The 18,546-nt window shown below is 37.5% G+C and overlaps 1 protein-coding gene across 2 annotated transcripts; it reads left to right on the forward strand.

Moving 5' to 3' along the window:
• The first annotated feature begins 1,224 nt into the window (after positions 1-1,224).
• rpe (ribulose-5-phosphate-3-epimerase) lies at positions 1,225-6,833 on the forward strand. 2 transcript variants are annotated; one of them, XM_005799315.3, is made up of 6 exons: positions 1,225-1,418; positions 1,714-1,793; positions 1,901-2,040; positions 3,754-3,888; positions 5,975-6,061; positions 6,148-6,833. In XM_005799315.3, the coding sequence occupies exons 1-6, from the start codon at positions 1,225-1,227 to the stop codon at positions 6,268-6,270; spliced, it is 759 nt and encodes a 252-aa protein (XP_005799372.2). In that variant the 3' UTR covers positions 6,271-6,833. The 2 variants fall into 2 exon arrangements, with proteins under 2 accessions (XP_005799372.2, XP_023191988.1); XM_023336220.1 differs by having other exon boundaries at positions 1,327-1,418; positions 1,651-1,793.
• The last annotated feature ends 11,713 nt before the right edge of the window (positions 6,834-18,546 follow it).

The following is an 18,546-nucleotide window of genomic DNA, read 5'->3' on the forward strand; positions in this document are numbered from 1 at the left end:
GTGTGGCGCAGAGGGAACACAGAAATTTATCAAATAGTCATTAACGGTCAAAGTACAACCGGAAGTTATCGTTTTACTTGAAAATTAAAAGTCTTAAGAAATGAAAGGGCTGGAGGAAATGGATAGTTTGTTAATTATTAAATCTCCTATAAACAAGTAAAACATGTTGAAGAAGTATATGTCAGTATATTTGTTTGGGGTAGAAAAATTTTAATAAAACATCTGAAAAATCTATTATGACTGATGTTTAAAAAAATACATTAATTCACCACAGAAGGTTATCTGTCTTCATCTCATCATATTCTTTGCATACTCACATGTTAAACCTTCTCTGAAGCCTTCTCTTTATCCTCCCAGGCAACTCCATCTTCAACATCCTTTGTCCAACGTATCCACTATATCTCTCCCCCAAATCCAAATTATTTCAGTATTGCCTCTCTAACTTTGCTTCAAAATCTGAGCTGTCTCCCTAATATATTCATTACTTAGTTTGTGCCACTGTCTTTAGACCATACATCATAGCAGGTGTGACTACCACTCGCCACTATTTTCCATCACAAATCCGCATTGACCCCGTGTGTCTGTCTGAACCACCCAAACTGTGCTCTTCTCAATAGAGGATACCTACACATCAGGCTCCCTTTCACCTTTTCCCACTAGGCTACAGATTAAAATATCGCCGGTAGGCATCATACTGAATAAATTCATCCTTATTAAAAGCTATATAGCACATCAGAGCTTTTTTTTTCTATCTTTGTTGTAACTATATCTAAGCCATAACTTGTTTGGGGTTCTCACCAAATAATGTTTTGTTTCATATAGTTAAATTTATCGAGACAAGTGTTTTTTTAAATAATTGACCAGTGTAAAAGGGTGTGAATAGACAAATGAAAAAAAAGAAAATTAATTAATGTCCATTTGTCTTTAAACATGTAACTACAAACGTTCTGTATGCACTTAAAATCTCAAAATAAAAATGACTAAACATGGTTTTTGTTGCCTAATTCTATAGGACTTACGCTGAAAAAGACTTTATACTGAACTACAGCAACAACAACTGTAAGTTGAAGATATAATGTCTCTGCATTTTTTTAAAAAAGCTTCCATCTCATATAACCCAATTTAAGTGCTAATTATATTTTTTTAAAATGACAAGACATTTCCCCGTTTTAGACACGTTAATTAAATGCTCTTATTTTAATGGTCCCAACCGGAAACTCTACCATGTTACGCTTAGCTAGACTCGCAGCTAGCGTGCCTCGGCTGCATGCACATCCCACCAACAGCAGGCACAGCATGGCATACAGTGCGAAGATAGGTCCGTCCATCCTGAGCAGCGACCTGTCCTGTTTGGGCAGCGAGTGTGTCCGGATGATGGAGTGCGGGGCGGACTATCTGCACCTGGACGTCATGGACGGGTCAGTTTGTCCCTGGCTGCATTAGCCAGCCTGCTAACGGCTAACAGGCTCAACTGAAACTCTGAGAGCACAAGTTGGCTAATATCAGGAAGCTAAGTTAGAATAACAAATGTTAAGTCCTGAAAGCCAAGTTTTCATTATTTAACCGAAAGCATTTAGATTATCTTGTTGATTTTTTAAAAAAGTTTTAAATCTTCTATACTGACTTAAGGAGTTAAATTTCCCTTTACAGGAACAGCTTAACTTTGCACCATTGGGAGATTACTCAACAAGCTGTTATTGCTTACCTTTAAAGGCACTTTGTCCCCAACATCACATTCGGCCACCCCATGGTGGAGTGTCTGAGGAAAACTGTAGGCCAGGATCCTTTTTTCGGTGAGGAAGGATTCATCCCAAAACATGCGACAACACATGCTCAAACCTATGAGTTGAATCAAGGTCTGCTATGACCTCTTTGCTCATTATTCTATTGACGTTTGCAGACATGCACATGATGGTGTCTCGGCCGGAGCAATGGGTGAAGCCCATGGCTGCAGCTGGAGCCAGCCAGTACACCTTCCATGTGGAGGCCACCACCAACCCTGGAAACCTCATCAAGGAGATAAGGGAGAGCGGCATGAAAGTGAGTATGATAGTAAAAAACAGACTGAATTATCAAGTGGATTATATCCTCAGTTGTGGTTTGTAACATTTTATTGTCGTTTATTATCGTCACATTTTCTTTAAACTAGTTTCATTAAAATCAATGATGCAATTCAAAAACAAAACTTTACACTCCTATCCACCTTATTCCTATCCCCCATGAGGCTTTGCGTGATTCATGGGCGCGACTTCCGCCTAAAAGCGATTTGTTTAAATGTTGGAAACCGGCTTTCCACAGAGGTTTTAGGTTATAAAATATGGGGGAATACCAGCTATCACAGCTTAACTGTGGCAATATTGTTTTACCGCTACCTACAGCTATTGTGGGGAGAGATGGTGACTTGAAGAAATGGCCGCAAATAACCCACACTAGCATATTTAGCTACTTCACTGACTCGGTTGCTTCGGATGCAGATGCCGGTTTTCTTCCTTGGCTTTTTATCCACACAATGAAATGAGCACACATAAAGAAGCTCTCTGATGGCAGACGACATGTCCGTAGACAAGTTCTACTAAATATTGTATTATAACCAAAAATAGAGATGTAACTTCTATCATGAATAAAGACTAGCAAAAAAACCAATAAATTACAGTGAAATACTGCTACTTCCGGCGCCCACCGGAAGTAAGACTCATAATCGTTTCCCCAGTAAGCCTCCCAGGAATAAGGTGGATAGGCATAACATAGTTCATCAGACTTTTTTCAGTGCATCAAATTGTATTTTTTTCCATGGTTATTTGCTTGTTATAAGTCAAATTCCTCCTTCAAAAAAAACAGACAGAAAAACAAAACATTTGACCTCCATGTGGCAAGACTATAGATTTCTGGAGAATTTGGCCATTCTAAAACACACAGATGACATTGCTGAAGAGGACTACTGTCAACAGAAATGGAAAGATGTGACTAGAAAATTTCTGAAGAAATTCCAAGCGAGGCCTACCGAAGTGTGCCTGTCGGATGGAACCCAGCGTTCTGATGCTAAAAATTAGCATTGATGCTAAAGTAAGCTACAATGTACTCAATAGCATGTGGAGTCACATACTTACCCCATGAAGTTTGTTAAACTTAGTATTTAAGCTAAACTTAGCCAAAATGCTAAATTTTGCAAAAGTAAAAATCAGATGTTCTTACTTTGTGGTAAATTACTTTCTGGTAACCAGGTGTCACTTGGCTACCAGAAAATGCGCTCATCTCTTAGCAACAGTTGAACAGCAAATATTGTTATTGTTCAAAAAACAAAAGATTTCTTCTTCTCTTTTGAAATACTTACCTTATACTTCTTAACAGGAATTGTGCCGTTGGTGAATTTTTCAGAAAAGTGAAAATGTTTTTTTGTCATTGGTGGTAAATATATTATAAAACATATATACTTGTTTGTAGTAAGTGTTCCACCAACGTGGCATCTCTGTAGTTCTAACTGGAATCTCTGCCCTCCTCTGTAGGAACATAGGCCCTGTTTACATGACAATGATCCAATGAAAATGGAATTTTTGTTCCGTTTTTGTTATTACATTTATATAAAGACGTTCTAATTACAATCTTTGTTTACACAGTAAAGGTACACATCGAAAACGTGCAATGCTCTCGCCACACCACTAGTTGGTGCTATTAATCAAGTGATGTATCTTAAAGGCCTTTTCACCTCTTAACAATAGGAAAAAATCTATATTGTTTTGTTTGATGTTGTCAAAGGTGGGATTGGCCATAAAGCCTGGTACTACGGTGGAAGAGCTGGCACCTTGGGCCAATCAGGTCGACATGGCTCTGGTCATGACAGTGGAACCTGGATTTGGGGGACAGAAGTTCATGGAAGACATGATGCCCAAGGTAAAGGAGATGCAACGTTTCATTTGATTCAGGGTAGACCAAAACTCCCCAATTACAATAAATAAACTAAGTAGTTGTAATTTGGTGGTTATCAGTATTTTTCCTTGATCAAACTTTTCTTGTAGATACAAAAATAACCTCCACAAAACATTCGGTATTGCTCAAGATAGTGTTGGATATTCAAACTGCTCACAACATACAGCGAGGAGCTCTCCCTGCTCTACATTTTGTGATTTTTATGTTCATTTCCCCTGTCGTTTTGCTCCACAGTCTTGTTTCTCTTATTTGCTTATCGCATCTTGGGAGTTTTCTGTGTTGAGCTGAAGATGTATTCAGGGTGGAATTATCCGCAGAGCTCAGAGATGAATTTATTTTTGGGTCATAAAAGGTGCAGGAAGTTGCAGGAGGGGACTCATCTCTTTGCTGCCCCACTGGAATATTTCTCATCATATTTATCTTAGTCTTGTTTTTATCCAATAGTTACTGATTAATGACTTCGCTTTGAATTCCTCCTGACAGAGCAGCCCAATTCCCCCTAATCTGAATCCTGCATGTAGTTTTGGAGTCGTGCCAAAACTTATTTCATGTTATTTCTTTCATTTTTACTCATAATAGACTCTGCATTAGTCAAATTGTAGCCTGTAGTTAATAACCTATTGCAATTTGTTCATGCCTATATATAGCTGTATTATAGTCTTTTGCGTTTCTCTGTCAGGCTGGTTTACAGGACGTGTCAATTATTCTAATGATATATTATTCAGTCATAAACCAACTCGGCAAACATTTATTATGGTTTCTTGAGTTGTGTGCTTTACAATGTGGTCACCATAGCAACCTTCAACTGCCAGCGGGACCACTCAGGGCGTAGCATTTTTTAATGGTTTCTCCCCTCGGCGGTTCTAGGTTTGCAGGGTCCAAACTCCAATATCTCACAATTGTGGAAATTATAAAGACAGCAATTTTAGGAAAGGTCATGAAGTATTAAAGAAGTATTCAATGTAAGACGGTTAGTTAGAGTTAAAAACCTTTGGGGTTGTCAAATTGACTCTTAGGCAGTTCTGCTATTAATGATGAGCTTGCTGAGAAAAAGTTTGATGACTTTACATTTGTAAAATCACCTGGAGGAAAATGATATTTTAATATATAAGATACATTATTACATAAGTAGAACCTGCTGTGCAGGTCTGTATCACTAGACCATTATCACTGTAAAAAAGAAAAATAAAGATTAGTCAAATTTTGTAAATAAAGACTTAATCTGAACAGTTAGAATGCTAAAACTTCTGACAGCTGAAGAAATATTCATTTTCTTAGATGATCATGGCCACAGTACGTTATTGAAGTTGAAGATACTGATGGAATTTGGTTATGTTTAAGCTTCAGTATATGTACTCAAAAATCAAAGGTTGTCCATTCCTACACCTCCTAGAAAATTATTTGGATTAAAAATAGTTGCACTTCTTTTTGTATACATCAATAAGAAGCCATGGCCACAGCGCTATGCATTTCAGTACAAAGTGTGAATATTCAGAGTTGTACATTTGTAGCTGAATATTAGCTTTGATGTGGTGTAAATTGTGATTGCTAGAAAATGATTTGGTGAAATCATCTCCTGTGAAGAGGCGTGGCTATGGCTTGCAAACAGTGACGGCGGAAAACGTTGCAGATGCCCAGCACTTACTGACCAGATGGTGTTGCAGAAATGACTGAAAGTTTTAAAAGAAACTATTAGGGCTCTTAAAACTAAAGTAGTATAATTTTGTCAAATCTGCTGCAATCAACATTTTAAAAATTAATCACTTAATGCAAGTGCTTCAGTTTTAATGGAACCACTTTAAATTGTATTAAACCACACTGCTGGTTAAAATGTTCCATCACACTTCAGAACTGCTTGATTTTGCTGTGGAGCAGGGCCCAAGACAGTGGGCCCTGCATGTCTTGCATGTACTTACAGTAGGTGTTCCCCTCACTGCCACACACCTGATTTAAACATATATTTGGTTAACAGGCACCTGTGGCACTTGATGGACTCCTGAGGAGTTGATCCAATCAGTTGAGCTTTGCTTTGCATCTGTGTGTCACGCAGGTGAGCTGGCTGCGGAGTCAGTTTCCCTCCTTAGACATTGAAGTAGACGGAGGCGTCGGCCCTGACACTATTCACAAATGTGCAGAGGTAAAGGATGCAAACATTATGAATGTATTTAGAAGCTTAGAACATTTGTAGTTTTTGTAATTTGGGCCTGTTCACCTTCGCCTCAGGCTGGAGCTAACATGATTGTGTCGGGTAGCGCTGTGATAGGCAGCGACGACCCTCGCTCTGTCATCGCGCTCCTGCGCACAGCGGTGGCCGAGGCAATCCAGAAGCGCTCCCTAGACCGCTGAAGCATCGTGTTCCTGGGAGTCCACCCGCAGGGACGGTCCACCCGCCCCTCATAACACCAACAAGCCGCAGCAGCTGCAGGAAACGACTCAACATTGGACATTTGTGGGGAGAAATGGAGGTCGAGGGGTCACGGTCAAAGAAAGGGGCTTCTGTTTTTTTTTTGTTTTCTTTTTGCCAACACCCTTCACACAATTGGTGTGATGTGATTGAAGCTGTGTCGCGCCTGTTTTAACTTCTCCTGCCAGAAGTCTGTCAACTCAAACTCAGCCCCATCTCGGCGCAGGAGCTGCTCCAGGACCGGAGCTAAAGTTCACGCCAATAAACTCTGTAAGCATTCCAGAGCTCCGTCTTAAACAAAAATGGCCCATGAAGCAGTTTTATTATGCCTTCACCTTAAGCGTCTGTTCCAACTGAAATAATGTTTTAAAGATTCCCATAAAGGACAAAGGTTTGTTTACTGTCCTGGTTGAAATCACAAGGTACAGAATGTACTACTGAAAAATGCATCCTACAAAACTGTTATCCTGAAGATTTGTTTTGCAGATTAAAACTATCAAAAGTTTATGGACCTACTGTAATATATTTAAGTAATACACAGTCACAGCTACTTAGTTTTACTGATATAAAAACACTCATAGTAAATTGTTACAAATTTACCAATGTAAGTGTTACTTTTAATCACTTGTGCCAGTCCAGTCTTGTTCCAGTGTAAGGCTGGGTGTTTGGGAAAAAAAAAAATTGCAACAATGTATCTGGTAAGAAGATGAAAAAAAAATCTGCTAAAGTAAAAATGTCATTCAGTCATATTTAGAAACACACTTGTAAAGCAGTCTATTAATATATAGTAAATTGATAAGTTCAAGTTCACAGCAAATTATGAGGAAATCTTCCCTTCTAAGATACAATAAAGGAAGAGGAAGGAGGAACACTCTTGAAAGAAGTACACAAGGTGTCTGTTTCTTATGATGTAAGGTTTCCTCCCATATGCAAACTACTGAAAACCATCAAGACAGCTGAAAGACCAGAGTAAAACGATGTATGTGTAGAAAAGGCCTCTAGGCAAAGTTTTAATTGGTTAAAGTTTAGCCACAATGATGTAAAGAGGAGAGCATTGGACATATTCCATTAAAAATGAAGATGTGCTTTCAGCTCTGTCATCGCGCTTGTGCGCACAGCGGTGGCCGAGGCAATCCAGAAGCGCTCCCTAGACCGCTGAAGCATCGTGTTTCTGGGAACACGATGAAACTGGTGTTTATTAAACTTGCCAGTGGATTCCTTTTGACGTATGCCACAGAGGGCTTTCTGGCTGACAATTCAGGGAAATTTAGCCTAATTAACTGAATAAGTAAAGCTTGAAAAATGAGCCCGTGGTTACGTCTTGAGTGACAATATTGTGTGATGATGAAAAGAGACAAAATTAGGGAAATTGTCCAATAACCGAACTGATCTGAACAATAATACACAATTCTCAGCCAATTCAGCGAGAGTTTCTTCTGTCAGTGTTGCTCCTAAGGTAAACCATAATCAGATTTCTGAAAAAAATAAATGTACAAGCTGGAAAATGTTAGGCTTTCAGAGACAGGAAGTGTTTAAGAAAAAATCTTTAGGAGGTTATAGTGTTAAGAAATCTACATAACATAACCTTAAACACTCCAAAAGTCTTTATCATGACACTAAATTTAGTTAACTCTTTATTCCAAGCACTGCTCCTGAAATTGTCAAAGTAAAGTTTTTGATTTGAAACTTTCACGATAAACTTTCCATTTAGATAAATGTCAAATATTGTGCTTTGAAGTACAATTTTACTTCTGGGTGATAACTCAGTAAAACTTGTTCATCTTGGTTTAGCTCTCAGGCTTTGTATATACTTCATCCTGATATTTAAATACATAATTTATAGTGTTTTGTTTTACATTTTTTGTGAAACCTTCCCTCTGAGCAATGCTAAGAAAACGGTTTAAATAGAAGTACAATAGATTCGGTGTGGTGTTGAGAATGAAAATGTTCCAAAGACAAGGTAAGCTGATGACACCACCATGTGGGCAGAGACTTTACTGTCCCGAGTCAGTAAAAGGAGAGAGATGACAGAAAATGGACTGACTGGGTAACAGAATCAAAATCTGTGCCCACTTGGAGAAACCATGTTTGCTAAACCCGAAGGCTGATAGCTGACCAACCTGAAGCAGCGTTTGACTCACCCAGAGGTCCGCTTGTCCTGTTTCATCCAAGGCTAATTTCTTACATCGAGTCCTGCTGAACTCAAAAGGCTTCCTCTTTTTGAATTTTGCCAAAAAACTTTTCCTTAGCTTCTCTCAGTTTGCAGAGAGATATTTAGAATCTAAATTATGCATGGGAATCTTGAGTTTAGCTTTCAGATCCAAAGAGATATTAAAAGTCTTTCATCATTAATTAGTCAAAAATATTGTGAATGTTTTATCTCATTTCCCTTATTAATTTTCCTGTCAGTGGTTAGATTTTATGTTTGTGTATTATTTATGTAACTGAAATATATTGTGATTATCTAATAAGATATCTATTAATTCGATATAAAACCATATCCAGTCAAGTCATTCAATTTCAATTGATAATATATTCTCATAAGATTTTCTTCTCAGTCTTTTATATGTAGTATGTAGTTCAGACATCCTGACAGAATTTTACCCTCCAGACAGTCTTGATTGATCTTTGAGACAGATAAAAAATAATATATTTTATTGAATGAGGAAGATGTGATTTTTAATATATAAATGTAGTTAAATAGTGTATAAACAACTAGAATTAAGGATCCACCATCGAATAAAGCCATTCCCTTATGACTTAATCGCTAATGTAAAAACCTGAATAGTTTTAGTAGTTTTTTATTTTTATTTATTTTTTTCAAATCTGTGTTCATGGCTTTCCATTGTTCATACACTAGATGGCAACTTTGGACAAAAACTGATGAAAGAAATCCCTGTGTGAAGAATTACGGTTATACTGTGAGGGCTTGCTATAAATTTATGAATATGAGCAAATGCTTTACACTTGTTTTGCAATGGAACCAAGTTTCTGTGATGCATAATACATTCAGACTTTCTGGAAGAAACATAATTACTAAGAGTTCAACAGAGTCCTTGGACATAAAATAATCTCAGAAAGGCTCTGTCCTGAAAATGGCAAAAAAAGAAAAAAGAAATTATCTCACGGCTCAAGTGCTGTTTGACCCCTTTTCTCAGAAACATTTGCCACTTTAACTTTTTCAATCAATGCATCGTTTTAGTTGGGTGGAATATTGAGCAGAATCCAATCCAACTTTTTGGACAGTATGTTTTTTAATGGATTAATTGGTCAACATGTACTTATGTAAACCATAAGTATATGTAAACCATAGACGTATGTATATGGTCTGTCTACAATCCCTCCACTTGAAGACAGACAGACAGACATAAAACATGTCTATTGTCTCTCTTGTCTCTGGAAGTATCCATCCCGTCAGTGAAAATCACCCACTACATGCTTCAACCGCAAGCAGCTCTCTCAATAATTCAGCGCATGACTTGGAGGCAATTCGCAGGCCCCCTGAAATATTGATGCCGAAAATCTGTATTTTCATTTCAAAGTCACACTTAATGGCAGATAATGTTGTCCTCCTTGCTCGTTGGATCTTTGAATGTGTGCATTTACTTTATATGTGTACCAGTTCAAATTGAATGTGCGCGTTCAACAATAGAGTTTGGGTTTGATGCATGCATTTGTGAAGGTTGTGTGAATCTCCAGTGACAGATTTCTGCTCTAATAGATGAGGACAAGCGTTTTGTATGCTAGTGTCATCGCTGCCTTGCAAAGACAGGAAGACAATCCGTACAGGGGGTAGCTGTCAGCACTTACACATGTTCCAGGCTACTTAACCCATGTTGCAGTCTTATTTGTGACAGGTGTTATTTCTCTCCAGATTGTCTTGAGCTATTTTCACTTGCTGATTTGGGCCACGCACTGGTTGAATCAAAGTTTGGTCATAAAACACTTCCTCCTCTGGCGTCATGACAACTGCATGTAGACGCTGTGTTATCAAAAATGAAAGAAATGGCAGTGGATCAGAGTGCTCAAAAGATCAAACAACATTCCTTGGATTTTTAAACTGCTTACATGTGAATTGCCTTGCAAAAGTGTGTTTATAGGGCCTTTTCTCATTTCTCTTATACACCCTCACAAGTTAATGCATTTCATTGGGGTTTTATTTCATAGGCCAACTCAAGGTAATGCAACATTTTAATGATGTTCTCTGAAAGTGTGCAAAAACGTGTAGAAAAGCTGCAAGTCTTTTTGGGGTATGTCTCCACCAGCAGTGATGGTACTTTGCAGTCAGATTGGATTGAGATAATCGGTAAATGTACTGTATATTTTTAAACAGTTTTCTTCCGTAATTGCTCAGTGTTCATCTTCCCTTTAATTCTGACCAGCTTTTTCCATCTTTGCTAAAGAAAAAACAGTCCCACAACGTTTTTGACCCATCTTTTGCTGCAAATTTAAAAAATAAAACTCGCATTGGAACGAGAGTATCTATGATCATCCATTTTTTTCTTTCCAAGTCTTGACACAGATTGAGAGATGGTGGATTTTTTATTGAATGTGTGTTTTTGAGAGGCTCTTCTCTGCCACCTGCTCTTGCAATAGATATAAAATGACCAGTTGCTCTTAATCTAAACTCTTATCTTAATGGTAATGGGGGTGGTAGTATTTGTAAAGTTTTTTTTTAAGTTATCTAACAGGATTTAGTGTGGCTGAACTTCTGAAAGACTCACTCATTCATTATTCTGAGAACATCAAGGAATCGTTTGCAGTGAAGGATGTTCTAGTACTACTTCTAAAATTATGGAGATGAAGTGTTACACTTTCTACAAACATCTTAATGCGACATTTAAAAGACAATGTAATATCTAAAACAACCTGCAGATATTTTAAATTATTTCCAATCTGCAGTTCATTTATTACTCATAAATGTAACAGAGTGGGGCATTTCCATGGCTTGTTAAAAATCATCATGCATACTATCTCTTTAGCTGTGAGTAGAGAAAAGTCATAGTTTCTAACTGGTTCTGGCAAGACTAGTAAAAGTTAAAATCAGAGCTTGCAGGAATTAAAATTATACTCCCCTTCTATGGCTGGCAGTTTAAGAAAGTTTGTACTAGTGTTACCCTCAGTCCATTTTCAGGTGATGTTTGAAAAGTGCTTTAGTTTTTGTTTTTCAGGAGTGTTAGAGTAAAGGGTGCTGACAAATGCCTAACAAACCTGTAAAATTTTTCTTTATAAAGAGCTGAAAGCCATCCATCACTCTCCTTCTATTTCACAAGTACGCACTACTTTCAGTCTGCAAAAAATAAATCTAATGAAATTTGTGTTCATAATGTGATGGAATCTGAGAAGGTCATCAGGTGTAAATACTTTTTCAAGGCAGTATATTCCTCGGCACATAGCTAGAAACAAAACAGGTGAAACAGGTAAACATGCTAGAAAATGTGTGTACACAAAAGCACAAAAAATAATTCAGACAGCCATCATGCGGTATTTTTGAATTTCAGAGAATTGCCGCGAGGGAGCATCTCGGTTTCAAACGGAGGTGTGTGCCGTTTTTTAAAGTCAGTACCAGAGGGTATTCAACCACACAGCGACGCAGGTCAGATCACTGAACAGCCAGTCTTAATGGACTGCATGGTTGACTCATCATGACAGAGAGCTGCTTTATGCCTGGTTTGATCAGAGATGAAACGCACATCAAGAAATTTTACCCCAGGCCTTCAAGCATGAAGAAACCACAGTTTGTTTTCAAATTCATAACGATGAGGCATGCAGATGCTTAAGAACTTTGGAAGTCTTACTGAGGTCAATATTACCTGATAACAAGTGGGACCAGCACTATTTATTTTAAAGATTTATGCACAACGGGAATTTTTAAAATTTGTCCCAAAAATTAACACCTGTTTCAGTGCTGTTTTTTCCACTTCTGTAAAAGTGAAGACCAAGTAAAAAAAAGAAGAAGAAAAAAAATGTAAATCTTGCATAGAAACAAAATTGATGGCTTACAAATTTTAAGTGTGAATCCAAAAACACCTCTAGGAGGTATAGCTCACAATGGAGTTATTCTGCTCCACTGTCAAATTTTGACCTTTTCTGCAACTTTCCTGGAATAGTCAATGAGAGTTTGCACCTGAACTAGTCTAACAAGTCCTGAGGACCAAATAAAAGTTAAAACACACTTTCCACAACAAGGTAGAACTCAAGTTGGTTTGAGCTTTTCTTATTCGCATTATACTGGTGAGCAAAGAACACATTCAAATACATTTAAATATTACTCATTTAAATATCATCAGTGAACACTGATAAGAGAAGATGTTTGTAAAATCAAGATGCACAGGACGAAGATTTTGCAATGGTCCTCTGACCAAAACATGATTTGCCACCAGTAGACAATTATCTTAAAAGTTGTACGTTTTAGATGGTTCGAGAATCTCTCATAGCAATGCAGAAATGAACAAAAAAACATCTGATACTTTTGTTTATCCGAGGGTGAAGCTGTGCAATTTGCTGGGGAGTTTCACCACAGTGAATCCATATCTTGCACATAATTAGATCTTTCAAAAGATGCATGTCAGTAAATTGGATTATAATTGAAAAGTTACTTCACTTCAATAAGTCCATTCAAAAAGAGAACCTCCACCCCCCTTTTTTTCTGATGAGTAAGGCTTACAGGATATGAAAACCGAAAGCTAATTTATCAGAAAACCTGAATATTATATAAAACCACTTCTTTTATCTCCAACACAATCCCTGGGAAGAGCTAATACGTGTCCAGCAGACAATCTTTAACACCCTCCACTCCCAAACAAGCTGACTGTTGACAGAGAGCTGTATACAAGCATATTAAGAATAGAAGGTGTGTTAGAAAATGAGCTCAAAAGCAGAAGGAATAAAATAAGCTTTGAGAGGATTGTGAAGCAAAGCACATTAAAGAGTCGGGGGGGATATTCAAAATGTGTGGACTGCAGCCAGGATCAGGGCTTGCAGAGCTACAAAACGCATATCTAGGACATGGGAAACCCTGTTTTCCTTCAGCCTCTCCTGAACTGTAGACATCAAAAATTACTTGCGGGGGCCAAAGAGAAAAAATGACTGGACTCCTGATCAGTGTTTTTTTGTTGTTGTTTTTTTTAAATTTACCTTTAACATAGATTTCTGAGTCTGGAGAATCACAGAATCCAAGTTGTCAGAGGTCACAAAAAGGTTTCCACAGTCAGTGATGACTTGGAGAGCAATGTCACCTGCTAGTGTCCGTCCGCTGTGTTTTCTGACTTCCAATCTTAGCGCAGCTGTCTACCAGGAACTTGAAAGGCTCATCTATTTTCAAACTTTGATGAATTCTAACTTCTAATAGTTCAATGATCATGGTATCACTTTGCTTGATTCTTGCCTGACCTGAACTCTTTGGAGTATTGTCAAAAGGACAATGAGAGACAAAAGCTCCACCGATGCAAGCTGAAGATCATTATTAAAGCAACCAGGGCTTCTGTTACACTTTAACACAGCCACATGCTGACGGTAAATGGACTGAACCTATATTGTGCTTTTCCAGTCATACTGGCCACTCACAGCACTTTACAGCTACATTCACACTCATGCACATGTTTACATACTGATAATACGCAAATCAGTAGTCAAATGGAGATTAAGTGCCTCGATTGATTTGGGTACTAGAGGAAGCTGGAATCAAACCTTCAACCCTCCGATTGCAAGATGACTACTCTTCCCACTCAGCCACACAGAATCTTGTTTTCATGTATTATTCTATTTTTTGTGAATTAGAATTTTGGGTCTTCATTGCCTGTCAATCGATAGTCATCAAAATGAATTAAAAGCATAAATTAACACTTAAAATCCATCCGTGTCATTGTGTGCAGTGAATCCACAGAGAATGTGACTTGCACTTTTTAAAGTGAATTACAGACAAAAAACTTTTTGATGAAGTTCCAATCAGTGGAGATGCAGCTACAGATGGTATGTTTTGTGTTCAGTCTAGCCTGACTCATCAAAATCTTCTATCAAAAGCTTGACAGCAAACATTTGAAATTGTGCAGCTTCAGAACAACAATGCTACTTTGATGCTTTATTCACAGAGAACAGTTAGACAATACAACTAACATCATTGGAATATGTAGATTTAGATTTTTCTTTCCTAATTTGATCCTTAAAGAAGTAAAAAAATACATAAACAAACAAAAAGATAATTTCATAAAATAAGCAGTAATAAAGTAAGAGTGGAAAGAGGGAATTAGTAAGCATATGGTATTTATTTGTATTCATAAAGCCGACATAAGTAGTATTCATAAAAACATAAGTAGTTCTCCTTTTGTGTGTCTTTGCAGTTATATTTTAAAACAAATTTATGTAACATGTTTCAATTGAACCCATTTGGAAACAAGGCCATCTTTGAATTGCTTTGCTACTCAAGCTAGAATTTTAAGCTGGGATGCCCAAACATTTGCTGTGTAACACAAGCTGTCAGATCCCAAAATGTTTAAAAGAAGCTGCCTCTCCCTGGGGAATGTGTATTGTTTTTGTCTCTCTCTCTTCTCTTCTTCACTCTCTCCTGCCATTTATTTTGTCGAGTTTATTCCCCGCTGCATTCTCTTTGCCTCAGAGACGCTTCCTTTCCTCCTTTCTGGGATGGTAATATAGCAGGATTAAATCTTTCCGCTTATGTACTCATTCTTAGCACTAAAAGCACACAAGAGAAGTTGTTTTCCATGTTCCTGTTCATTGGTAATTACTGTGGGGCCCCCTAGGAAAACAAAACACTCACTGTTGTTATGAAGGAAGGCCTCATCTGATAGTTTTCATTGTCTTATTAACAATTAAAAATAAATTGAGAAGATAATATTACAGAAAATCTCTTTTTCATTTGCCCCGAAGTGAGATGGGCTGCAGTAAAGTACAGATGGTATATGTTGTGGGCAACAGTAGTTGACGCATTGTAGGGTAGGAGGGTATCAGGACTGGGAGTGAGGGGGGGGTGAGAGGAAGCCTGATCAGCTGAGCTGCCTCCCGTTTCTGTTTATTTAAATAAGAAATGCTGAAAGGCACACTGAGCTGCTTATATTATGAGCTTACTGTGTCATTTCTGGAGGGTTTGCCTATACTAAAGTTATTATAGCAGCAGCAAACAGTCTGGGCTGCAGTGGATTAAGGCAAATAAAAGATTGGGCACAATTTTTTTAAACAGACAGTGTATCAAAAACTAGTCAAAAAACTAGTCAAACTTGAAACCTTATTGATCACAGGGGCATCGTCTTAGGCCTAAGAATAGCTGATTCTGGTGAATGCCTGGTTAGCATTTTATAAGATGAACTCACTGCTACACACATAAGTTCCAAGATATTTTAAAATAAAACAGGGAATAAATACAAAGTGAAAAGTGAAAGGTAACCTGCATTTTGCTCCAGCTCCAAGACAAAACAAAGAGAAGCTGATTGACGTTTTACAACGTAGCCCAATAAGGCTAAGATTAACTTTCTAACTACAGATTTTTTCTGCTATAAATAGAACCATGTTTGTCATTTATTCAAGTCATATCAAACATTTTCTAGGAAATGTAGATATATAATGCTGGTTAGAACCTTACATGCAGTGACATTAAGGACAATGTCGTATTGTTTTTGATATATTCCATTTGATCCTTGGTTCAGAACTGCCTTAAATCTTTGTGGCATATATTCAACAAGGCTACAGAGACATTTCAGATGTTTTGGTCCACATTGATGTGATGGTATTAAACTGTTGCATCAGATTTGTAGGTGGCACATCCCTGATGAAGGTCTCCTGTTCTGCTAGACTCCAACATTCTTTATGGAATTGAGATCTGGTGAATAAGGGTTCTATCTCTATGTTTCTGTGCCAATTTTGACACTTTAGGATAAATTTCTTTAATTCTACATTATTTTGCCTAAAAATGTCTCACTGCTGGCTGCCTTTGGTCAAACGGTGACTTTGGCAAATGTGTCTTGGAGAAGTGTCAACGTCTCTTGGCTCCGCCCACTTTGCTGGAATTTTGCAAAACGTGTCAGGGGCGTGGTTATGTTTTCACTTGGGGTTTAGACTTTAAACTCATGTTACCTTTTTTGTCATCTACCTCTGACCACTGCTTGTCACACAGCTAACGCTCATTGTATACTTTCTCTTTTTTTGGTCCATTATCTGTAAACCCGAGAGGTAGTCAGATGAGGAAATCCCAGTAGATCAGTCATTTTTGAGATACAGACAACCGTGGCATCAACGCCCATGCACCATCACTTAAGTTCCCTTTCATTTCATTCTTATGCTCAGTTTGAACTTCAGCAAATTTTCTATACCACTTCTAGATTCTCAAATCTATTGAGCTTCTGCCATGAAATTGACTGGTTCCCAATTTGTGTTAACAAGATTTCAGTGCAAATCTGGTGAGTGTTTGCATCAAAAACAGCCAGGAGCACCCAAAACCCAAGAAAGACCTTGGGAGCTTTTAGATGCATCCCTTCATCAAAACAGGTAAACATGCTGTGTTAATAGATCAGTGAGGATTCTGTATTCCACTCTAAGGTCCCTCAAGACCAGTGCACAAATCTGTACTTTTTGATACCTGATTGAAATAAAGTCCTTTTTGTTCAACAAAACAAAATCTTTTCCTGGAGCATTTTCACAATACCAAGGTGACTAACCCCAATACACAACGTAACATATCTCAGTGCAGTTCAAAACTGTGTATGAACAAAACTTATAAGCTTTTTAATCTTAGTGCTTTGGTTTTGTGGTCATAAAATTCAGTGATTTCATTTTAGCTCCTTCCAAATAAGACACAACTGTACAGTCTGCTGGATGTACAGCTGTCATAATCTCTGACAGCACATCAAAACAAGACATCATGTCTAATTTTGTCAGGGATGCTGATACTGATCATCAGCATCAGTATCAGCATACTGATACTGATGCTGATGGGATACTGATCCCATGTAGAAAAATCCCTGTTTTCCTACATGGGATTGCTATTATTGAAAGGAATGATACACATTTATAAAAGATCAAAAGACAGCAAAAATTTCTAGCAAACTCTGGTCAATATACTTAAGTAGTTACTTTAAACAACATGGGACAGTAAATGACTTGTCTTTGTCTATCCACGGCCCAATGGAGCGTAGGAAATGAAGACGAAGATGCAGTCAGACATTCAAAACTGAGAAGATGACACAATAAAGAGTCACGCTTGGCATCTGTGTCACATTGTTTTTCCTCTATTATCCCATCCCTTTAGGAAACTAGCTCCGAGTCTCGAGGCAATACTTCTTAATGAGAAAAGGGAACATGAGCACAGATTCTTATTTCCTTTCATCTTTGAAAAAAATGTTAAACCCATTTTGAGAAAGCTACACATCTTTCAAACTTTTCGACACTTAAATGGGATGTTTTAAAGAAGAAAAACCCTAACAACTATCTTGTTCAAACTCACTGTGCATCCCAAGCACACAGTCGATTGCTCTTACATTCTGTTACTTTACAACCAAAGACACGTATCTCTATAGGCAGAAAGCAAGACATGTTTCTTCACATATTTATTTATTTATTTTACCAATGACAGCTATTTGACACTGCTGAACAAATTAAACCCCATGTCATGATGCTGTCACTCATGTTTCACTGTGGGGATAGTCTGCACACAAAGCATTTTACAAGCATGCTAAAAATAGCATTCTCTTTCACATGTTTGGTGTATGATTTATTTGGTTGTGCAAAATTTAAACAATACTTCTTTCTTTCCATTCTTTTAACACAATTTTTTCTCTTTGCTTCTTTTTCAACAAAACAACTGAACAACTTAGTTGATGGAACAAGGGCTAAAGTGAAAACTCCACGAAGAAATAAGGAAAAGGTTAATCATAACTGTTTAAGGGTTTATCATAGTAAGGTTGAAATTAAAGCTAGAATTTAGTCTATAGCAAATTTTAAATTTTTTTAATTTCTTTCTTAAATTAATCTCATTAATGTCCTGTGGTTCTAAAAACATAAAATTACAGTGAAAATACAGCGTTCAATTAACTGAATCATGATGACGAACTACAGGCAATTTGAAGAAAAAAAAATCTACTGGTGTCAAAGAGATTTCACCAATGCGGAGATGTGACAAAACAAATAAAACAATAAATGCCTACGACCGTCAATTAGCAAATCTCCAGGCTCTTTCTGACCCTCAGAGAAATGAGAGACTAAATGCCGAC

Source organism: Xiphophorus maculatus, chromosome 7 (genome assembly GCF_002775205.1).
Source record: "Xiphophorus maculatus strain JP 163 A chromosome 7, X_maculatus-5.0-male, whole genome shotgun sequence".
Lineage (NCBI taxonomy): Eukaryota > Metazoa > Chordata > Actinopteri > Cyprinodontiformes > Poeciliidae > Xiphophorus > Xiphophorus maculatus.